This window comes from Gambusia affinis, linkage group LG11 (assembly GCF_019740435.1).
Source record: "Gambusia affinis linkage group LG11, SWU_Gaff_1.0, whole genome shotgun sequence".
Classification (NCBI taxonomy): Eukaryota; Metazoa; Chordata; class Actinopteri; order Cyprinodontiformes; family Poeciliidae; genus Gambusia; species Gambusia affinis.
This window is the reverse complement of record NC_057878.1, coordinates 13,640,037-13,665,039: the sequence shown is the minus strand read 5'-3', so window position 1 is coordinate 13,665,039 and position 25,003 is coordinate 13,640,037. Positions and strand designations below refer to the sequence as shown.

At 40.2% G+C, this 25,003-nt stretch overlaps 1 protein-coding gene across 1 annotated transcript in view; it reads left to right on the top strand.

Moving 5' to 3' along the window:
* LOC122839692 (anosmin-1) overlaps positions 1–24,583 on the top strand; it is a 63,004-nt gene extending 38,421 nt beyond the window's left edge. Inside the window, exons 5-14 of the mRNA XM_044131527.1 lie at positions 8,116–8,300; positions 8,642–8,771; positions 12,385–12,590; positions 14,217–14,361; positions 16,054–16,200; positions 19,267–19,355; positions 21,153–21,324; positions 21,576–21,796; positions 22,422–22,563; positions 23,330–24,583. Of these exons, the coding sequence (XP_043987462.1) occupies positions 8,116–8,300; positions 8,642–8,771; positions 12,385–12,590; positions 14,217–14,361; positions 16,054–16,200; positions 19,267–19,355; positions 21,153–21,324; positions 21,576–21,796; positions 22,422–22,563; positions 23,330–23,388 (1,496 nt within the window). The 3' untranslated portion in view covers positions 23,389–24,583. The remainder of the gene's footprint in view (positions 1–8,115; positions 8,301–8,641; positions 8,772–12,384; positions 12,591–14,216; positions 14,362–16,053; positions 16,201–19,266; positions 19,356–21,152; positions 21,325–21,575; positions 21,797–22,421; positions 22,564–23,329) is intronic.
* Positions 24,584–25,003: the final 420 nt, after the last annotated feature.

The following is a 25,003-nucleotide window of genomic DNA, read 5'->3' as shown; positions in this document are numbered from 1 at the left end:
GTCTGTTATGATATTGTGATGTTGAAGGACTCAAATTCAGCGAGGAGGACATGGCAAGTAGTTTTGAAATTTGAATTAAAAAATTGAATTGCAGGGAGCCAGAGCAGAACAAAAAAGCTATGACAGAAATGAAGAACAAAGAAGCCAGCTGAGTGAACGGGGAAGAAACTGAATTTAACAGGAGGAACCAGTATTGGGAGACTGAGAATGAGGTATACATATAATGGGGAGGTTGATTACTGAACAAGGAACAGATGGCTGATTAGAAATGGGTTGCAGGTGTGAGGGGAGAGCGCAGAAGGCAGGCTGAGGAGAGAGAGAGAAAATAATGCAGGGGGCGAGGGAGAGTATGCAAACTGGGTAACTAGAAAAAAATTATCTAACTCTTTAACAAATAACTAGGCAGAAGGGATATAATGAAACTAGAGTAACTAAGAAAAGACTGAAAGAAAAACAGACACACACACACAGCTGATCTGATCAAAGAATAAAAACTAATGAATGCAGAAATAATAAACAAACCCAAAAACAACTCAAGACAATGTCATCGGTTACCTATAAAAAGTTCATAGACAAGTAAAAAAAAAGCTATATATAGGAGCCCAAGAGGATCTCCAAAGTTAACAGAAAAAAAAGAAATGAAACATAATATATATTTCTCTTCTGCAGAAGTTAAAATTCAGTGGTGGTTGTTTTGGCTGCACTCTTATTACTGGTGGTTTGATGAACTGGATGGCAAACACTGAGCAGCTGCTTTGTTACAAACACAACAGAAGGAACAAGTGTTGTATTGGTTTACAGTGCAACCACACAAAGTCATTTTACTTGCACTGACTTCATCATTCACATGGCACAAGTAGTTTTCCAACCACAGAGGGGCATATTAAGAAGGCTGTTAGCCTGCTGAGGAGCTGGAGGTTTGCAACATGTTGCCTGTGGACTCCACTTCTCATCCAATGATTGGAGTGTTTAAAGGCTGATCCACTGACAAAGAAAACATGGCAGCATGTGGCTTTATAGCTGCTTTTGGGAAAATAGTAGCTGCCAATTTTGTTAGTAATGACAAATTGTGTTCTTTGCGACTACTTCAGAAAGAAAAAAAACCCCTGTGTTCTCTTACTTGAACACATTTATTATCAGACAGAGTCAAAGATAGAGTAAAATGTTTTTATTGAAAAACAGTTGCTCCCAATAAGATAAAATAGTAGTCATGAAAGCATAATAGCAGTAACTGTGTTGATATTGTTTGTGTCAATATTATCTGGTTTAGTTTGTTTGAATGCTGAAAAATTGTCTGTCAGGTTTATATTTTGAGTCAACAACTGTTACATATAGAGAGAGCAAATTTTACGGTGCTCTCCAGCACCTCTGACAAATTGTGTAGAAAAACGTTTTTATTTTTATTTTTTTTGAGTTGCATCATTTCACTTCTAAAGACTTACATTACATTCATTAAAGTTGAGTGCATTTATTCTACAGGGTAAATAGATTCCACATTAAGAGTAATTATTTAAAACCAGATGCCACAATCTTTGGCACTTGTGTTGCGAACCTGCATAGACTCCTTTTTGCCAATAGGAAAACATTTAACTTTAACGTGTCATAATGTTAGAGCAAACACACTGATGAATGTTTCACAAATCTTGTTTGCACAATTCTCTTTGGACCTTTCAGAGACTTGGGTTCTCTCTAAGGCTGTCTGTTGGGTGAGTTGAACATGGAAGAAAGTTGCTTTGGTGTCTGCTGAACCATTTCTGAGTGCATCTGGCCATATGTTTTAGATCATTGTCCTGTTTAAAGATGACGACTCATATTCAAATTTATACCCGGAGTCTGCCAGGTTTTTCTTTGTAATGTCTTTATCAATAAGTATCTGTTAGTGCAAGGTCAAAATCACGGCCAACACTCCTACAGGGAGAGCTATTATTTTGTTATTATCATAAAAAAAAGAGACAAGATTATAACAGAAAAAAGTCTTTTGTTTTAGTTTTTATTTCTCGAAAAACAGTTTCTGATATTGCTGCACTCCCTCTGACTTTGTCTTAAACGTGTGAAAAATGTTGAATAATATTGAAAAGTTGTTTGTTTCTTTTACTTAGTAACTCCATCCACGCCTGTTGTCAACACAACCTAATTCACTATGTTCACAGATTGGAGAAGAATTGGATTTTTGAGTTTCTAACCAGTCAGTCGTCTGTCAAACTGCAGTGGTTTGACAGATGACTGTGTAATCTCATAACCAGTTTTCTCAGTACAACTTGACATTTGTATGTCTAGAGACTGTTGGGCATACAAATGTATAATCGTATTCACAGATATGTTTATCTAAAAATAGTTCAACTTTAAATTTTAACAGATTTCGAACAAAGGAACTTGTCTTCACAATGATTCAGTTTGTCTAGTTTTGTAAAGAAAGAACAAAGGAGCTCAGAATATTAACAGATAGATTGTTTTTCAACCAGTGTTAACCTGTTCCTGCTGCTGGCCGTCACCTTCATAATAAAGGTATATGGTTTCCCTATCCCTACAACAAAGTTTTTTGTCTTTTTGAAGACTAATTCAAGGAGATTCAGAGTGATCGGCTTTACTTTGTAGTGAGTCACCAGAAGGAAATGGCAGCAACAGTGCCAGATAAATATTAGCATTAAATTGCAAGTGGAAAATATAGAAAGCGCTGCAGATAATTTATTGAATTAGATCAGAGTTCAGTCATTCATCAGAAGAACAGGGTTCCCAGGCGAGCAGACTGTGATGCAAAGTGTCAGATAATTTAGCTGTGTCCTCTAATGCGTAATAGTCCATGCACTCATCATTTAATTATTGCTTTGTACTGTAGCAGATTACAGTAACAGGATCCATCAACTAAAATAAGAGCTACGCCCCCCTCCCTCCTCTTCTTTTTTATTAACTAAATTATATATCAGAGGTAATGATGGGCTGTCAGGATTTTAATGTGATTAATTGCTGCACTTTGCATCCCTCTCTGCTAGACATCAATGGGAAATCTCAGTGATGTAAACGCAGATAATCTTACATCTTTTTTTTTTCAACTGCGTGCTCAGAATCATAGATCTCTTATTTCATCTCTTTACATTTCGGTTCACCCACGCATCCGACACACCATTTCTGCTGCAAATTGGAATATAGCTCCTCGCATTGAAATCGTAGGATAAGCTCAAAAGAGTTTTTACAGACACAGATGTACCCAGGAATCTTAGCTCCAGTAAAAATAGTTTTAATAGTGCTGCCCAAGGCGACTGGGTTTTTCTGAGGGTGCCGAGTCGTTATGTGAGAGAAAACCGAAAGGCCCCCTGAACCTGGAGATTGGTAGCAGGATCTACATTATACATGCTGTCAGCAGCTTATATTGCTGGCAGCCTAAGGCCATAACAGAGTTGAGGAGATGGAACAGTGGAAGATGAGTTTAAATCTATCTTTGAACAGCTACAGTGATAGACTGTAGAGGAGAATGCGTTCAATAACACTAAGCATGTGTTGCTGTGCTTCTTGCTTAGCACTGTGCAGCAAGAACATGTGATCCGATACTTACAAAGAGGAAGCGTCCTCGATTTGTATTTGACTAGAAAAAATCTCCAGGGTTTTGGAAGCACATGTCATGCTCAGAAGGTGTGAATCATTATTAGGTGAATGAAGGCTCCTCTTCACTGCTTTGCACAAGCAGTTGTAAATCTTGAACTTTTTAGTATTTAGTTATAAAAAAGGCTTGATTATTGTGATGTTGTGTTGGGCTTTTATGTGACATGAAAAGCAGTGCATGGTAATAAAGTGACTGTATTTTGTTTTTCTTTTTTGACAAAGAAAAATGTGATAAATCAGAAGTGACCAAGTAAGGAGAATACACTCTTATGAAATTAATCTCAGTATAAATACATGAGTCCTTCAAAGGCATCTGGGATTTGTTATTGAATATTGCCGACCAATTTGCATGATGAAGACTAAGGAACACAGCAGGATGCTCAGGAACCAGGGTTGCCACATTTCACAATTTCCAGCCAGTTTTTTATTAAAATGTACATCTTTTGTGCTTTCCGTTGCACTTAGAAAGATATTTCATCTGAGCGCTTTCTTAAAAACCCGTCAAATGTTGTGAAAGGAAGCCTACATTTTAACAACCCACACAGAACTATTTATCCAGTCCAAGGACTGAAATCCACCTATCTGGCAACACCGTCAGGGATAAAGTTGTGGAGAATGTTAAAGGAGTTAAATTCTTGGAAGAAAGCCTGTTGGATGCTACAAAATGTTTGTAGACAGGGACAGAAGTTTATCTTCCATCAAGCATACAGCCACAACAACAATGCAATATTTTAGACCATATAAAATCCAAAGGAAATACATTTAAATTTTTGGGTATAATGCAACAAAATGTGAAAACACACAAGTGGTGATGTACTCTTCAAAGGCACTGTAACACTGACAGCATCAGCACACGACCCAGTCAATGAGAACTACTCGCTTTGCTGTGAGACCTTTAGCTCAAGCGGCGTCTGATGGATTCCAAACACCGCAGAGCCCGCAACAGACCGCCATCAGCTCTACACTTACACTGAATTACACTGAAAGAATTCTTGTCCCGGTCGTCGGTGTTAAAGGTCTAATTAGTTGCTCATGCTCTGAAGAGCGTAATTGTTTCTTCGTGTGTTTGTAGTCTTCGGCGTGATGAGCTCCGATGCTGGAAACCATTAGCAAACTGTAGCGGTGAGAAATGGAGCGTTTCCCCCACTCTGAGATCACTCTCAGATGTGGATGTTCAGGTTAGGGACCTCTCAGCTCATGTGTACGGCATCGGACGGAAAAACGTCAAAGCTCTCAGAAACACTGGGCCTCCGCTGAATTTTTGATCTGTAATGAAGCATCATCTTCTTTCACCACTTAAAGTTTTATTTGAGGAAACAGGGCTTAGATAAAATTTGCTTTTCAAGAACAGAAACAGCTATTTTACGAACGTCTTAAGACTCCATAGTTTCTCTATAGGTTAGCACTTTCCCCTCTCCTTTGAAGATGTGGCACCACATGTGGTGAAAACCAGCTTGTTTTGGATGCTTTCTGATCAAAAGCAGCTCCACAACAAATACACCAAGTCTGGTTGTCAGATTAAGACACAATTTTGTGAGTCATGTTGACACTGTCACTACAACTCCATCAATCTGTCCCAGCCATATCTGACTTCATTAGGAAACATTGTGAAATGATCAGTTTTCGGAAGATTTTCCTGCACTTCCATAATTAGAGAGGTCCTCATGACAGCGTGTGCGTGAGGATTGAGAATTATATTCCCAAAGTGTAATCTTTGGCATGATATGGACACAAATGAACGGCAGAAGTTACATCATGGTGTGAGGTACGCGTGTGGCCCCCGATAGATGAACACCGCATGATGTTTGGAGCAAACTTGACACAGAAGTTGTTTTTGGAGAGAGCAACTTCAGCGAAATTGCATCATTTGTCCTCCCACATCACCGGAAGAGACCGTTGGTGTGTGCATCATATTTTTTATTTTTCACTTTTCTTTTTGCACACGTGTGTTTCGGCTTGTGTGACTTTGTTGGGAGGATGAGCAAAGGCTGTGGGAGGGGAAGAAGAATGCTGTGGTTAGCTCGGTGTTGGTTATTGTGCAGGAAATGTGACACGTTTGTTGGCATGTTCAGGGACACACGCAGACTCAGAAAGTGCCGCGGAGCTGTGAAACCGCAGCTCAATGACCCCCAGCTGTTAGTTTGCAGAGATTTGCTATCAGTGGAACAAAACAAAGTTCAGACTCTGGAACTGTACAACCCAAAGGGGTAATTAAGATCTTTTGACACGAGGCTCTTTTGAGATGTTATAGTCATTTTATTTTCATTGGAAAGTCCAGCTAACTGGTTGTCAAACTTGAGCTAAATTGAATTTGTACCATGTTAAAACATTTCTTGGAGATTCAAGGAAATGACACTTTATCACTTTTGCATTAGAAGGTTATTTACATCAAAGATGAAGGGATGTTGTAGAGATGAACTGATCTTAATTTGGTGATTAATTTTTAACAACCAAGTGGTAAAAATATATTAGAGAAACATAAAAAAATAGTTTTTCTTTAGCCCGCTTGGCATGAACGGTGCTGAATTATTTATAACATAGCAAAGGCAACATCACACCATCTGAGAGAGCCTTTGCTGTAAAACAGGGTTTTACTAAATTCACCACAAAGGCAGGAGGATTATAGAGTTGACATTTTAAGCTGTCTGATATCTGATATTAGTGATCAGCGACTTTATCTGGGCTAGCATTACTAACTGTAAACATGAATGTCTGTGTATGCTCCCTTTGAATGTTGAACCTTCTGGTTTTTACTTAGATATTTGTCACAGAATCACAAAAAAGATTATTTAATTGATTATTAAGAAAGTTACATGTAGTTGTCGACAGCAAATTTTTAAAGTCTCATTTCTTACCAGAAACACACATTTTGGCTCAACAAAAAATAATTTGTGAATTGTTCTGAATAATTTTGGGCTTAACTGGACATCCAGTTGTTCTCAGAGCAGTTGCTATGAATACGATTCAAAATTAAAAACACAGCAGCCTATTGCTTGCTCCAGTCTAGCCTTCATTTCCAAGATTGCCACATTATTTGTGTCCTCACTTGGTCTCCATACTGTTCTGCTTGCCTCATCAGCCGCTGGTTATGCAGATTCTCCTCAATAACAAATCATCTTGTCATCTTCTAGAAATCATCAAAGGTTGTCCTAATCTCCGTCGGACCCTTAGAAAGTCAACTGATTTGTAGCTTCTAAAGCAAAATCACATAGTTGTTGTTTTTTTTTTTTTTTTTTTTTTTTTTTTTTGAAGCAAAAAATTTAGGTCACACCCGTTCCTGAATTTGTTTGAAAGATTAGTAAACCGTAGTTAATCTCAATCATAAAACTTTTTGTTTTTACAGCCCATCCCTTTTTGCTCTAAATACTTACCAGGTGAAACTAATTTACATCAGGCTCTAAACCAAGACATGCATTAGGCTTCCAACAGTTCTCTAATGGTGTACAGGTTTTAAAAAAAATTGCACAGACAGGAAGATTTATGAAATTCTCTTTAAGCCTGTGCTTATCTCCAAAATGAGATCGTTCAGGTTGGATAGCGACTCTACGTACGTCTCCACAGATTCCCATGTTAAAGAATCAGATATATCAGTTTGAAACGCAAACATTGTCTTCAGATATTCTGTTCTTTGGCCAGGCACGTTTCCAAGCTCTGTGTAATGACTCAATAGCAATATCAGCAGACCAAACGCTGTGCATGGAAACAGGCTCGATAATGTTGTTTACCGGCGTGCAGCACGGTGGCCTTGAGCAGGCAGTGACGCCGTTCATAAATGTGAAGCAGCATTGAGCCAATGAACAGCGACAGAGGTCCAGCATAACAGCCGGAGGAGAACAGGTGATTTATTAGGAACAGTGTAGTGTGTGCAGCCCTCTGCTGTACTTTCAGCCTTGTTTTTCCAATCTCCATCTCATTATCACTGTGCCCAACGCTCAGTCAACAACTCACTATATCTCCACCACCATAAATCAGCTTGAAAGCCTCTGCCGGACTTGGCTGAGCGTTTGCCTCAGCGCTGGGCTTTATAAATCTCTTATCTTTATATTTATTGCACATGGCCACGTCAGATTCTTCTGAAGGGCTGAAAGTGAAGTTCACAGATGCAAATTAACATCCTCTACATGTGCGCCTGTTTGCACTGGTGTGTGTTGCACCTGTAAGAGAGAGAGAGAGAGAGAAAAGTGTTCTGCACTCCATCTTGCATACCTAAACGCAAACTATGTGTATCATCACTGAGAAGCGTAGCTACTAAAACATTAAAGCGCCGGCCAGGAAATATCACAACCTGTCACAACAGAGAGAGAGATGATGCTGTTAACCCTCAGCATGTATTAAATCTATTGCACTGAGGTCATGTCTCATTTTCAGATCTGTATCTCTCCCAGCTCAGATGTTGTCTTTTTCCTTTTCCAGCCTCTGGTCACCCAGGAGAGAAAAAAGAGAAGAAAAAGAAATCTTGTTGAATTTGAGCTATAATGTTTCACACAGAGGAGATTTTAACTCATCCTGTACTTTTAGGAGTCCCTCTGAAACCGAGGAAGGATTTGGTGTTCTTGGAGCAGCCCTCGGGTCAGCTGGAGATCCGCTGGTCGTCCAAGTTTAATATCTCAGTCGAGCCTGTCCTCTACGTGGTTCAGCGCCGCTGGAACTACGGCATTCATCCCAGCGAGGACGATGCCACGGAATGGCAAACGGTGGCCCAGGTAGGGACCAACAAACGGAGCACACCAGGAAGGTCTCTGTTGGCGGATCCCGTAAACTCTCTTCGGTCGTTGATTCTTGTAATCAGATATGCCTCGCACTAAAGTTACAGCTTCCCTTATCCCTGCATGCGTCATGCTACAGCTGTGAAACTGCAGAATGCCAACAGACTGTTGCACACCGATGCACATTCCACACAGCCACAGGGTCTTTGAAAGTTTGGCAGGGAGAAACACAGATGACTGATGTGGCAGCAGGCTCACATTGGGGCTGTGACCCTAGGTAAACCCTGACCCCTGTGGTTTGCTCCCCCCCCCCTGCTTCTCCCCCATCTGTCCCTCAGACCGCAGAGGAGCGCATCCAACTGGCTGACATCAGAGCCAGCAGATGGTACCAGTTCAGAGTTGCAGCAGTCAATGTCCATGGGACTCGCGGCTTTACTGCACCAAGCAAGCACTTCCGATCCTCCAGAGGTATGTCTGTCTATGTATGCATATTTACGTGAGGGCCAAATTACGTTTGACACCGACTGGCCTTCGTTTGTTATGTTTAGGAGTTTGGAACAGGTGGAAGCTTTTGGAAGGAGTTTATAAAATCTGAGGCAAACATTAACCCAACCTAAAGAAAATGACTTCTTTTTCTTTCTAAAAGGCTGCTTAAATTCTGTCTTCATGGGATTAAAATGACAAAGTAGGCTGTGTTGTTTTATAAACCCATTTGGACTAATGGCTCATTTAAAGTGCCTTAATCATCTTGAAACCTTTCACATTTTGTCACCTCTCAGCTACAAATTTAAGCACATCAACACAAATTGTCACATAGTCGTGAGGTGGAAGGAAAATTGATTCAGGGTATTCAAAATTTTTACTAATAATCTTAAAAGTGTGACAAGCAATATTTTGCAGAACCACATTACACGTTGAGGAATGTTTTTAACAGCTTTACACAAAATGTCAATTAAATGTTTTCCCCATTGTTTACAAGTAGCTAAAGCTTAATCAGACTGTGTGAAGAACATCTGTGAGCATCAGTTTTGGATTTGATCTAAACTGTCTGAGCTCTTGGTGAATGCTTGGAGTTGTTAATCCGTTTTTATGGCAGAATTTACCTCCTGTTATCTCAGCGTCAACTCTGACCAGCTTTTCTGTCGGTACTGGAGAAAATTATCCCCGCATTGGAACAGTGTGAAGAAGTAGCTATGCACACTACTTCAAATCCGACGCATTCCACCACTCCAACACATGAGCTTTGGATGCATGTAGCTGCTCCAGTTATCATTCACTAATAGCTGGTTCAAAGGCTAATGTTTCCACTGGATTTTATTGAGAAGTACCATCAAACTATACAGAAATCCACACCACACTTTTCAGATTTGCACATATATTTTTATGTTGCTTAAAATATGTTCAAAGTAGAAGAAAATCTGTGGTTATAACAAGTTGAAAAGTTAAAGGGGTATGGATACTCTTCTAAGGCACAACTGACAACGTCAGGTAGATGGTTCAGTTTTACTTATAGAAAGTAATAGAAAGCAGCAGGACGACAGGAATGACAAGATCTGTATTGTAGCTGTTGTAGCAGGAGAAAATAGTTTACTTTTAAAATAGTTTAATTCATCTTTCTTGCCACATCTTATTTTAATTTCAAACACTTACATGCAGCTTGGTAGCAGCTTCAGCACAAAAGAGTGTTGTTGTAGGTGCAATATTTACTGAATAAATTCTGATTCCATCTAATTTTACTGTCTGACACATCTTTATTCAGCTTCATAAATAGCCTCACAGATGGCATTTGTTAAAGTTACTGTTGAATCATTTTCTTATCACATTCCAGTTTTGTGGACATACCATTTCCTGTGATTAGTAGTTTTATTTTCCATGTAGAAGCAAACCAATATGCGTACAGTAATGCCTGTAGCACCACTGAGATCACTCATAAATATCATACCAATAACATACGGTATGACTCGCCATGTTCTGCCAAATACTAGATCAGATACCACATATAAAAGGTATTAGTGTATTTGGCTGTGTCGACCTGTGCTGCAAGTCCTTCATCATCCTTTTGCTCCTCTGAGCATTAAGGATGTCTGTCAGACAGCGAGACAGACAGCAGGTGGGGGAAGGACTGTGCTGCAGGGATGGAAACCGATCTCCAATCAGGGCCAATCAGTGCCAGAACGCTGATAGATTGATGAGACTTGTCAGGGATTTGATGAAGTGCCGGCCATTCTGTCATGCAACCGTTGTTTGTGTAATATGACCATATCATCTGAATGCAATTTTGCATGACCGTACTTTGTTAGGGCAATTTGTAAGAACTGACTGCTTATTTATCTTGCACAGCTGACATGAAGCGGTTTTAAAGAGTTGATGTGTCCAGTTGGTGTTTTTGGACCTGATTAAATGCGTTTCAGGTGGGAGAGGTCCCTGGCAATGGGAGCCAAGTAGGTTGTGGCATGAATCATTTTCTCATTAAAAGTATTGCTCCCTCTCATCTGGCGTGCGGCTCCGGTGGTGCTCCTCCACCGAACTGACATCCGGCGCACATATGGATCGGTCTGGGGCCAGCCTTACTCTGGGCATCATTCATGCACTGAAGTACATTAATGCTGGATGTGGAGCCAAAGTGAGCAGCATGTGTTTGTTAACCCTCGACCTGTGCTCTCAGTGGGGCTGAATGCTGTCTTGAACGTGACATGACACCTGTCATAACATCGCAGGGCAGATTATCGGTGGAGCTTGTTGCCCTCCTCTATTGGCCACAGTGCAGGGTTTAGTTGTAAAGCTCTTCATGGTCTGTTGTAATTCCTACCTGAAGTCAAGATTACTGGTCTGGCACAGAATTTGTCACAAATGTCCTCCTCATAATCGTGTGGGCTTTTCTGAACGTGACGAGAAAAAAAACCTAAAACTTTTTTCTCTTTTTTTTTTTTCTCATAAATATTTGAGGTTTTTAAGAAATAGGCATGAAGTTTTTCATCCCACATTTGTCTTGCCCATATTTTGCAGTTTTCATGCTCATCTCAAATTAATGGTGGTGCTTATGCAAAAAAAGCAATATATGTTGTGTAAGATGCATCATTAATGTAAACCTTCTGAATCTTAATGCATTTTTTCCCCTTCCCCTCCAGGGGGTCTTTTGTGGGCTCTAGTGTCTCATATGAAAGTAGGCTGACAGGAAAGGGTCAGCCTATTTTCCTGTCACTTCCTTCCATCACGGTGATGGAAGGAGAGGGGGGAAGACATGCGGTAAATGTCACCGGGTCCGGGAATCAAACCCGCGACGGCCGCGTCGAGGACTCAAGGCCTCCAAACGTGGGTCACGCTATCACCCTACGCCACCACAGCACGCCCCTTAATGCAGTTGTAACTTATCTTAAAGTGGATATTGTATTTTGCTTCATCACAAGTTATTATCAACATATTGAGCTCTTTGCGTTTTTATTTAGACAAGAAAATATTCTAAGTACTAGATTTTGAAATTTTACAATCTTTTAAAAATCTGACATGAAAAAATCTCTGCTATAGACACTGATTCTTATCAGTCTCACTCAAAGTCAGACGATGCATCATAGTGTACAGTGAAGACAAATATCTACACCAATGCTGCCCCCAAATATTGTATGTATGATATTTGAGAGTTCAGTTCCATCTCTGTCTTTGAACACAACACAACTTCCTGCCAGCCAAAGCCAACCCTTTCTCTGGGACTGATCAGACAGAAAGTGATTTCTGTTGACTGGAGATGAAATGTAATATTTAAAAACTTTGATTTCCATCATGGCACCTGAAAAACAGTCATTTTTCTGTAAGCAATATGGTGCAATGACAGTATGGAAGGGCAGAGAAACATTATTATCATTATTTTGACAAATATGCTTTCTTTGGAGGAAGCATAAAGCCCGGCTGGCTAGCTAAAGTGGGCAGAAGAGAAAAGAATAGTCAAAACTGGGTCATACTATAACTAAAACAGAAGCTAGAGTGCTTCACAAGTCAGACTTTACTTTAAATACATTTTCTTATATTACACATCTAGTGTTCACAGATAATAAAAGCTGTTTTTTATTGTTGCTTTGTTCCATAGACCCTTCGGCGCCTCCTAGCCCAACCAATCTGCGTGTCACCAACCTGACTTTGGGCGATGAAGGCACGGTGATGGTTCGACTCAATTGGACCTTGCCAGAGGAGCCTGATATTCCCATTCATCACTACAAAGTGTTCTGGAGCTGGACTGTTCCCTCAAAGTCGATGGTTCCATCCAAGAAGAAGAGGAGAACGACCACAAATGGGGTAATTTCCTCTCTTTGTTTCTCAGTGTTGTCACAGTTGGTATCATTACCTTTTCTGTCTTCACTTCTTTGGACATCTATTCTGGCATGCAGTGGGAGAAAAAAAAAAGACAAACGGGGAATACGCTTTGTATTTTTCGGTCACACTTAATAAAACAATGTGTTACATTGTTTTAATTTCTTATTCTGATGAAAGAACCCTTAAATGATGTTAAAATGTGAAGGGTAACACACTAAATGTGATGAATAGCCCTGTTCAAAGTGATAAATCATGATTAACATTTCTGGGTTTCCTAAATATCTCATTCTGATTTGTTATGTTGGTATTCTGAAGTCATTAGTCAAACTGATTGAGTAATTCACTTTTTCTAAAATGTGCTGTGCTTTATTTTACGTGATTTATTAGATTATTTTTTTGTACTTCTGAGTAGCCTAATAACTGCAGTTTTCATAACTGTACTCCCACTTCCTAATTTCTGTTATAATTTAACAGATGAAATCGGCGTCTATAAGCTGAGAGCCAAAAAGCGTTCAAGAAACAATCTGTAATTGTTGCATAAATACTGTGTTTAAAACAGCCCCTGATTTCTATCATTAATGCTCTTGTACTTCTAGTAATTTCATTTTATTTTTTTGCATGCTAGAATTCTACCAACTATTTTTATTATCTCAGAAAGAACAAATTCTTGTTTTATTTCTGTGACATGCCTGGTCTAGGTTTTTACAGCAAAGAGTTGGCACAAACAGAGAAATGATCCTGTTATTTTTTTTATTTTTCATGTATGTTTAAGTAAACTTAAACATATGTGTTTAAGTTTGCATGTATACAAAATGTGATGTCAATGCATCACATTTTGGTGATGTATTGAAAACTACATCACCAAAAAGAAGGCCGTAGAAAGCATTTTATTTGTGTTGTGCAATAAAAATATATTCATCTGCAAAACTATATTCTATTTTTTCTTTAAAAGATTGTGTTAAAATTCTGAGTTTTATGAAACTGTCTGTAGCAACACATGATCAGATGGCACATGTGGCTCACTATCACTGAAGAGTGTTTGATGACAGACCCAAGGAGGAAGACGGATTGTCTAGACAGTCCACACACACACGCACACACACACCTATAGATTTTTTATTTTTTTTCTCCTGAATTAGTTTTTAAAACACATAGCAGATGTGGCACAGAGGAGATAGAGGTGGGAGACACCAGACACTGTTGACACATGTACTACTGGTTTCCACTTTGGCACCTCGGGGGCTTTGAAAGCAGCCTGCTGCTTGAAGAATGTCAAAACACACGTAGTCAATAAGAGGAACTCATCAGGTTCACGCTGACGGTGGAATGCTAGAAGTCCAGCGCAGTGAAGAAGCCCTGGGAGGCTCTGATAACACGGCTCTCTCACACGGCCCCCTGGAGGCTATCTCACTGGTCACGGTACCTTCCTCAGCTCCAGATGTGTTCCTGATACACAGGACTTTCCCACACGCAGACACTGGGTCTGGCCAGGCTGAATCAGAGCGGGTACAGTGACAGAACTTTGAAAAGGCTCCTCAAACTGACGTATAGTAACAATAAATAAATCTAAAAGTGTTTTTTTTTTTGTTTTTTTTTTTTTTGTTGCAGGCTCAGAGCTGGGTGGATCTAGAGGGACTGCAACAAAACAGCAGTTACACTGTGGAGCTGCAGGCTGTCACATACTGGGGACAGGTGCGCCTGAAGAGCTCCAAGGCCTCGCTCCACTTCAGTACCTCTCAGAATAATGAATCAGGTAAACACTGAAGCTGCTATACTATTCTTCATTTGCACATCCACACGAAGGCATTTAAATGTAGCTTTCTAATTTTTCAAATCCTTTTGGTTTGTATTTTGTGCTGCCTGAGGCTTGCATAATATGGGTAACCAAATCCCCACATCTTTATCTGTGCTTGTTTTGTTATGCCTGTCAGCTGATGTCAGCTTTCAGTGCAGAATAACAGCATGTGTTAATTTAGCTTGTTACACATAGAATTTAAATGAAGTCTAGACAAACTACTAAGTCCACTTCAAACATGCACCTATTTGGACCGTTTCTTTTGATTGGCTTTATAATCTCTCTAGCTGCAATGATATTGCAAATTTGGAAATAAGTAGCTGGAAAACGTTTACGGTACAGTTTTAGAGCGATGTTTAGAGAAACTGATACCCGTTTTAGTCAACGGCTGGTGTGGCTAAAATCACAAAACGAGAAGTCTTCTTGTGGATATTCATGAAAATGCAGTGTCCTGACCTTAACGCTGAGATTCCCAGAAGGCTGCCAGCAATTTTTATTCTGAGCTTTTATTCAAAGGTGGATTGAATAAAAGCTTGCAGCCCACGATGTGCAGATATACTTGAAATGTCATAGAAAATATAGTTCCCTTTTATATAACTTCAACACCGCTTTCCCTCCACAGACATCTTTAAATATCACACCGATTATAAAAGTTGTTGTCTTTGACAGTTTGTCCTTCAACAGCAGCTTCCAAAACTAAGAGTGTTGTTGTCAATTAGATCTGCACAATATTTTCTATTGCAATCCCAACATCTATGAGTGCAATATCCTTATTGCAACAGACGGCAAAATATGGGGGTTAATATCAATCGACACTGTCATAAAAATTTTCAGCAGTGATGTAATGATGCATTACATGTTTTCCAGATGTTGTGCAGCCGAATTATCAATGCGACCTCGTAGTGATTTGTATCGGATGTTTGACTTCCAACCAGTTATTTTCTCGGTACATCATTTTTAATTCTGTAATTATGTGCAGGTTGGGGATGAGAAACCTATTTTGGATCATTGACTAAAAATCTTTTTGTCAACTTTTGGTTGAGTTTACCTTGGCGAAGATTAGAAATGTAGTTTCCCAGTTGCCATAAAGTGCTGCGTTGGGGCTTCAAAATAGAAAAGATAAAGCAATATTATAATAGCTAAATCTTGTACTCAATATCTCAAATCATGCACAAAGAAACTTGGTAGGTTTTGTATGTTCTGGTGGAACATAAATTACAATACTAGGCAGATTTTAGCTTCATACAATGATGACATACTGAGTCTGGATGTAGATAATCCTCCTTTTGCTTCTGTCTTGATTCGTTTTACCTCTGATTAGAATTGAATATCTCTAAAATTACCACGGGGGCAAACAAACATAGACAGGACAGGTATACTGTCATCCTGTTCACGTTCATCTGTAGCTGGTGTTCATGCAGACATCAAGCCTAAGTGAGAATGAGCTTCTTCTTTTGCACATGTGAACTTCCAACCCCTGCAGTTACAGAGCACCCATGTATAGAGATGGGTTTTTTTTTCTTATATTGCTCACTGCTGTGATCATCCAAAGTCATAATCAAGTCTGTTACCAAGCTGAAGAGAGTGCCATAACATAGTCACTGCTGTATCTTAGCTACCGGAGCAAACACTTCTCTCTTCTGTTCCCAGCAAAATCGACCCACAAGTCCAAGAAGGAGGAGATATCCCCTCTGGGTTCGACGTTGGCCAAACGCCCCTCTGGGCCTCTGGAAGTGGGCACACCCTTCTACCAGGATGGTCAGCTCCAGGTCCGAGTCTACTGGAAGAAACGAGGAGGTAAGCGCTCTGTTTTTCAGCTTTACTCCCACCAAATTAGCACCCCGTCATGCCCATCAATCACTATGACTCATGTGCACCGCATTAAGATGTTATGGCTGATCCTCGCTCGCTTAAACAATGGCGGATTGCGCTTATAAATGCGGTGTCAGTGATGTAAGTAAAGCAACGTGTCTTTGTGGGGGCCTTTGTAATTCGAGCGCTCGGTAGGATAGTTAAAATCTTCACACGGACAGTTAGGAAGGAGCCACCGTTTAGCAAAGAACAATAAACACAGAACCCGAGCTCAGCTGTGTTTAATAGATTCTCACATTAGCCTCGTTTCATTTTACAAAAAAGCTGATGTCATAGGGAGTAGACGCGATGGCGGGTTCCAGCACCGCGAGGGGTTAAAGCATGCCTCTCCCAGCGGAATCCATTCTCTTAAAAAATCTTCAGCTAATACCGGAGTGAAAGTATGGAAACCCTGAAAGCCATGGTCTAAGGGTAACCTGTCAAGTCCCATTCACTGCTCTATGTCATATTGCAAATATATGTCATCGCCCAGGCCAAACTCCACATCCTTGAGTCAAGAATGCGAGCCCTGGCTGTAGGAGATGCCTAGTGAGACACCAACTGCTGAATCAGAGCGAGGAGAGCAGGGGAGCAGGGCTGGCGCAGAGCTGTTAGCGAGGTTGGCCTGGACTCACTGAGCTGAGTGATGCTGACAAGGATCAAGCGTGGCTGGGGAATCACTGCGTTGCAGAGCAGAGTTAATCCAGGACCCGTTTCTTGTATTGTGGTCCCGGTTTGCGGTGAAAGTCCGCCGCTGCCGCTCATCAGTCTGAAGGATGGCCTTGCTCTCAGCTAATGTAAACACACAGACACACAGATGGCCTAGAGAGCCGGAGAGTCTCTGGACATCTGGTTTGTGTGACGGACAGAGGGGACAGGTTAACTGAACCATGATTAAACTCTCACTCATTGTGTTTGTGATCCAAAGCAGCCTGGCCTCTGGATTGTTTCCAGCAGACTAAAGGGAATGATATTATACTCCAGCTTTGATAAAGTATCTGCTGTCTTCTCAGCGCGCAGACAATACACAGCAGTTCTGCACAGCGGTACTTCTAAAGCTCGCCCCTTGTCATGATTTATCAAACACCGCTGAGTTTCTGTTCACTACCTGATTTCCACGTCCTATTTCTTGTTTTACATGGCTCTTCCCTTCTCCGTCAGCCCCAGCTAAGCCTATCTTGTTTATTTTTTCCCAATTTTCCCGGTTTGCTGTAATTCCTCTCTTCTACTTCCAAAGAGCTCAGGGGCTCCAAGTGCCAGACCCGTGTCTAAGCCTTCAAAGGACCCCTTTTTATCTCCCCCACTGCAACCCAGGCCCCTGCTGAGGGGTGAACGAAGCACAACTCAATTATTAATCGTGGAAGTATATTGAAAGAAAAGCCCAAGCAGCACAGTTGAAGGAATAAGAAGCCGTGTAAACCAAGATGAGGGTGATGGTAAAAAAAGAAAAACACTGCTGAGATGTTTACGTGGAGGTTCTTGTATTTTCATAAAAACCGTCAACATGATCAACTTGACTTGATACTCTGAAGACACAAAAATGTTCAGTCTGAGATTTGTCTTCAAGTTGGTGAGAAAAAAAAAAGGTTCACCAAAGCAGGAAGTTTATGTTGATGATATCACATAGATATGAACAGAGAAGGGCTTTCCCCGCCTGAAGCCATTCATTAGTATGGACCCACAAATGAGACCAGGAGATATAAGATTTCCCCATAAAATGTATCATATCCTATAAGATACCCATCTGTGAATCATTTAAATATGTCAGACTAGCATCACAGTGGAACTGCACTAGTAAATATGTGCAGATTTATTTCACAGCAGAAGGACACCTGTTTGTTGTTTTCTCTGTAGTTCCCTTAATTGATTGATAAAGTCATTGTTGTCATGTTTGCTTTTCTACACAGAGTATTTATTTATTTTTTTTATGCATGCGTATGATGTGAAAGTAGAGCTCCTTCTTCATCATTCCTTTCACTTTGTGAAATGCTCTAGTTTTACCTCAAGTGAAACAGTCCACAGTTTGATGCCACTGCATAAACAAGAATCTAGACCGTTTCCTTAGAGTTGAAAGAACTAATCTTGAGTCATGTTTGTGGTCACGTCACCCAGGAAGTGCATTCTTCGGTTTAACTGACAATAAAACATTTCTCCCGGATGTATCAGGCTTCTAGAATGAAACTCTATATGTCTCTCAGTCCATGACGATATTAAACTGGCCTGGGTGTGGACAGTAATGCTGGTGTTCAAGAAGTGATTACTTCATAAATCCAGTTAGATAAATTACTGGAGTCAATCATGTCGCTATTATTAACTTACATTTCAGTTTGCATGGAGAAGTAATTAAAGTCTGGAATGTATTAATCATTACTAATATGTTCATGTAACATGTTCATGTTTTGTTAGGGAAAATAAGGAGAGAGAAGATAATTGTAATGATGTAGTGGGGAAAAAGTTATATTACTGCAGATATGGCTGTTAAAAAAAGAAAATGAGAAAAACAATTATGTTAGCTGGTTGATTTTACTCTATGTTATGAAATTGTTATACTGTGCAATTTCAAAAAATATAGATCTAGGACAAAAATGATCATACATTTTTTTTTATTCATTGAAAACTGAGATTTTAGTTTGTGTTTTGGGTTCGACTGTGTCATTCCTTCATTTCGATGTGTAGTCCTGAAGAGACATGTGCCACCTGCATTTTAGAAGTTTTTTTAAACCTTTTAATTGTCAAGAAACAAAAAAGAAAAAAGCTAACAGCATTTTAGTGGTTAAAAAGTTAATTCATTACTCAGTTTTATGGTTTACTAGGTTGACACCAGTAATCATTGTTTACTTCTGAAGTAATTTTTCTTTTGTTTAATAGCAGTATGTGATCGCTGTGCAGCTTGTTAAATGCCTGACCCAGCCTGGTGATGGAGCACTGTTTCATTATAAAGGCTTAAGGTTCTGCATACTGAGGTGGTTTTTAACATTCCACTTTTCGCCCCTCATTCTTTCTTTGTTGCAGACCCCACAGTGAGTCGCTACCACGTCCAGTGGATGCCTGAGTACTGCAGCCACAATGAGACCCGAGGCCCAGAGAAATCCGTCACACAGGTCAGTCCAACCGAAGTCGCCTCACGAAGCTGCGAACTGAACAGCAGCTAAAGCCGATGCGGAGCACGTGCCTGACCTTTTGTCTGACGCTGAGAAAGGACCGCTCCATCAGGGAAAAGAGACCCACTGGGTGGACCATAAGACCTGTTATGTTGGGTTTGCACTGCCTGTTGTTTTCTGTCCTATGAGTCAGTAATTACGGTCAGGCATGTGGTTTGTTAGCCAATAAAACACTTAAGCTTATGCATTGTTTCCAGGAATAGTGGGGTTATACTCCCCCAAAGGCCTCGGCCATGCTACTGCATGTGTCTCTGCTTGAGTTGTGTACGCGTAGAAAAGGTGGGAACTCGGCAATGGGTGTCTCTCAACCTAATCGAGGGTGTCAGAGCCTTTCAATCAACACATTCTTTGGGAAGTAGCTCTCTGGTTGCTTGGGAATATGTATTTTCCATATATCACCAAGGAGGAGTCCAGACTTGGGCTTTTATGTGAGCGCAGCGCCTCATTCGCTTTTAATCAAAGCTGTTTCATATCAGAGAGAATATACACCCTCTCCTAAGGGACTGTCTATTAATGTAGGCAGACTTTATTACTGCGAGGTCTGAATCCACAAGTCAGCAAGATTTCTTTGTTCCCTTAGAGAAATTGAAAAAGTGTTAGCTTGTCTTTTTTTTTGTCAAGATCAATAGATGATTAAATCTTGAAATAGGTTTATGGTGAAAAGCTGTTGAATTCATTAACCTACATTTGCGGGCCGTGAGCACACCGTGGTTTCTGCATCTTATTTTAGTCCTCATGTTCTTGTGGTTATGTCTTATTTACCAGTGCATCTCAATAAATTGATCTTTACTTTGATTATGGCTTACAGCTAATAACTCAAAAATTCAGTTTGCTCAGAAAATTTTAATGTTACAAAAACAGAATAAAAAAGAAATTTCAATACAGGATGTTACACTGTGTTCCCCACTGATGTGGGTACATTCCAGAGAAAAATAAAAATTTAACCAGACACTGTGAAGAGGCTGTGACGTAAAGAATCTTATGCACTAATGCACACTAGAACTGAACATTTTGACTTGATTTCTTGCAACTTTGGCATAACTGATAGAACTTGGATTACAAAATTGCTGAAAGGAAAAAAAAAAAGTGCCGTATTCACAAAACTGATTAGCCAGAAGTCTTGATCTTGTTTAGCAGTTCCACTGCAAATTCGGTGATGTAACAGACAAGAACACGTCATAGGGAAGAGAGAAAAATGAACCGACTGGAAAACATAACCCAGAAAAAATTTAACGATATCAGGATGAAGGAAAAAAATAAAATATTGCATGCCTAGACACTCAAAGTACACTAAAAACGTGTTTTGGATTTTGCATCATACGTCCCCCTTAAGCAACCTGGGCTTCCTTATCTCAGATAATCATCCGGCTGATCACTGCAAATGCTGTACAGTAACACATAAAATCAGTTTGTGTGTAACTGAATGCATGATACATGATGTTTAAGTTTCACTTTTTGAATGCGATTACGTAAATAAATAGAATGTGTGATGATGGTGAATTCATTTCAGGCGCAGAAGCTATGATTTTGCGTTTTACGTTGTGAAATGTTAGGCTAACCTCTTCTGTGTATGTGTTCGAGGTACGATCGGAATCTGGGATGCGTTTCAGAGGCCTAAGCAGAAACTTGATCTCCTGTAGTGCTGTGTATTAAATCATCTCTGAAGCTCCACACAGGGACTGACCCGGGTGACGCGTCAGAGTCATCAGAGCTGAAAAAATCTGTTTCTTTACTCAGGAGAACTACATCAACCTTCCGGGTCTGCTGTTCTCCTGTAAGTACAAAGTCACAGTTCATTTGCTAAAGTCCAAAAGACGCTCCAAGGACGAGAGCACCACCTTCTTCACCCCATCCTGTGCCACCATCCGGAGCAAGACCCACAAACACATCCCCTGCCCGGGGGAGGGAGGTGAGGATTCAGCTGCCTGACACATGAAGGGCATTTTAAAATCAATCCACATTAGCAGAGACACAGAAATTAGATACCTTTGTGTCTTGTGGTATCAGCAGGACGATGGCGAAAATCTATACAGGGTTGAAAGAACAAGTCAACATGTTAAGCATTTTCTTGGCAAATGTGGATTTAAAAGGGGTGGGGGAGTCTGGAATAAATGCAAGCTTTTACATTTCCATTTATTGCTGTCATTTTTCTCTTTCCAGCTTCAGTCCTTCCAAAGGTTCTGGCTAAACCAGAAAATCTGACAGCCTCCTTCTCCATGACTGACGGAAACATAACGGGCAGCTTCCTGTGGCGCGTGTCCAGGGTGGCTCCTCACCAACGGATCACAGGCTTCCAGGTCACCTGGGCGGAGATCAACACTGAGAGCCGGCAAAACAGTCTGCCCAACAGCATCATATCCCAGTCCCAGATCCTGCCTCCAGTACGTTCAATCCTAGCGGAACCAGACTGACACTTTTCTCTTCACAGCATCAGCTTATTTTTCTTGCTTCTCATATGACGCTAGAATGTGTATTAGCGTTGCCGCACACATTCAGAAAATTTTGCTGTGTTTGGAAAAGGCGTCCTTTCCTCTGATTTTTAGATTAGAGCATCTGTCAGAGGTGACAGTGGTTTTCAGATAACGTTCTGAGGACTCTTTGAGTGAATCCTGTGATAAGGCGTTGCCGTGCGGTGAGGTACATAGATAGATGAGAGGTAGCATTGCTGCTGGTTTTCCTCTCAAAACTCTTCATCTGCCTTCATGTTGTCCTCTTTTATCCTCTGGTGGGGTTCTTAAACAGCCACTCTTTGACATAATCTTCTTCATCAACAACACATTCTGCCTATCTGCACTCTGCCTCCTGAGCATGGCTATAAATAAAACCACCTACTAAACACTTTGTCACACTGGCAGCAGCCTTATGAAAACAAAGGCTTTGTTTTTGTGTCTGGCTTCTGCAAAGGCAACTAATAAATCTCTGTTTTACAGCTTAACTTAAAGTGCTGTCAAATTCATAGGGAATGGTTGTTTTGTCTCAGCTGATATTCTTTCCTTGGCTTTGCAGGATCACAATCTGCTTGTCGTATCCAATTTGCGGCCGACTACATACTACAGACTGGAGGTGCAGGTCATAACAACCGGAGGCGAGGGACCCGCCACCGTCAAGACCTTCCAGACGCCAAATATACAACCACTGGCACAACACCGTAAGTTACTGTTAGCCATGATATCTTATATAAAAATTAGTTCCAAAAATTAATGTTCTGTTTAATTTGACACTACCTTTCTGTCTACCATTGTGTTTTTTTACTGTTAGTTTCTTTTGATGGCTAATTGATTATATGTATGTTTTGGTTTTGATTACATTGCAGTAAAGTTATAGAGGAAAACAGACTCCTCTTTACATTTGTGTACTGTATGGCTTTGCTCACCGCAAAAATATCAAGGTTAGCAAAAACAGCACTTTTGATAAAATAGATCATAGAAGGGTTATTTTACAGATTCATTGATGTTTCTGGCAAAGGTTGCACCTGCTGATAGCATTTTTTTTTAGCTACTTCAGATCTAGCCTGACCATGCTGGACCCTTATGATGGTATTTTGTTCTCACAGTTAAGTTTTTTCTATGTACACTAACTGCAGTTGACATTTTTGCTAGCATCCTTACTTATGTAACAGAAACCACGTTGTTGAGTCCATCAGCCCTGACAACCTTAGCACCCCTTCCAACCCCTGCATTTTCTGCAATTAGGATCTCAATTATCTTTTGAAAAAGATTCCAAATACAGTTATTTGTACCATTTTTAAATTATTAGTGTAATGGATGTCAATATTTAATGTTTACAGTGTTTAAAAAAAAGTATGCTCCTAATCTACACCTAAAAGCAACGCCATCGTATTAAGGCCGTATGCTAAAAATAACTCTAATTTCAAATAATAGCTAATGTATATCTGAATATTTGTGATTTCGAAGGACCCAGACTCCGGCAGCACCATTCTCATCACCAGAAGCCATCATTGGAGAAACACTGAGTTTGCACACCACGGCAAACCCAACCCGACTGAGCGAATCGCCTGTGACTCTGTTCCTGTCAGCCAGGGAAGGAATGTGTGGAACCTCACAGAAACTCAGTTTGCCGGACCATGAAGTGGACCACCCCACCTCCGCACTCTCTCAGCTCATGAAAAATGGGTCTATCTTCTTCAGGCTCCACAATGCATCAGCTCCTTTTGACCCCCCCCCCCCACACCCTCTCTCTCTTTTCACTTAGATGTCACCGGATAGGTTTGTGTGTGTACAGTGAAAGTTAAACTTCAAGGTTTTATATATTCTGTGCTGCGTACAGTACAGTCCTACCCCCTCTTATCCCAGCTCATCCCAGAGTTAAAAGCAAGTGATGAAATTTCTGGCCAAAAAAGATCCAATAACTCAGAAGTTAATTTTTGATCCCACTGTCGTTGTGTGCAACAAAAAAGACCTTTGATTGGATTTAATAAACGTGGTTGAAAGCAACCTACTGGATGGTAGGGCGATGCCAGAGCATTTGCTTATTCTTGAAGAATTAAAAAGTAGAACTTAATCTATTTATTTTGTGCTTACCCAATAAAGAGGCGCTTAGACATGCAGTCTGTACTGATGGATAATGTAACTAAAGTCCTTATTGTCTAACCCAGAATATTTCATGTAGTATGTTGCATGTAGTCCATTTGATTTTTGAACTGTAAATGAATTACTTGCTTCAAATTGAAAGCTCGTAATGTTTTTTTGCATGACAACTGTAAGCATCCTGTTGGCATGAAATAACGTCTCTGTGTTACCTCTTTTCAGTATGTTAGCAATATTCCATTAACAGATTAACAAATAATTATATTGGAAGTAATATGTCACGTTTATTAATGAAATTATAACGTGTGGAGATGAATTGTACATGTTCTTGGCTGTAGAAATATTTGTCTTGGAGCAGTCAGTGAATGTTTATATTTATTTATGTGTGTATTACAATGTTTGCTTCTTTTTGATGTGTGTGAATGTGTTTGGATTTTATGTGTTGTAGTCTCAGATTTTTAAAATTGATTAAAAAAAAAAAATATCGACAAAAAAAAAAAAAAGAACTTGTAAAGACATTTTGTAAAAAAGGAATTGTAAATACAGTCTTATGTTACATGTTATTTTTCCATGCTAGAACCTGTACAAACTGCTAAGTAATAAAATAACTCCTAACCTGTTTCCGGTCGCTGCTTGTTTTGTCCGTTTCGAGAGCTGAGGACTCTCACTTTGGCTAAAAACTCTCGTCTGTTTGGAAGCTACAGTTGCTTATTCTGGCTGTGACGTCCATCGTGGCTCTGTAGCATAATCACAGATTGGTCCAGGAGCCCAAGACACACGCTACACGTCCAAATAAACAGGTCATCTAGTGGATTTACCGCCGCTGCGGTCGCTCGTTCATCAACATAATGCTCAGCCTGTACAAGCTATTGTGTGTTTTAAAACTGATAAATACCTCCTCTGCTCTGCAGCTCTTCTCCATCATAAAACGGATAATCATAAAATGAGATGTGAAAATGCTCCCACAATGCTACATCAATAGGAGTGTCAATAGGACAGCAAGGGCCAAGTGTAAGTGAATTTATGCAAAGGTTTTAGTGT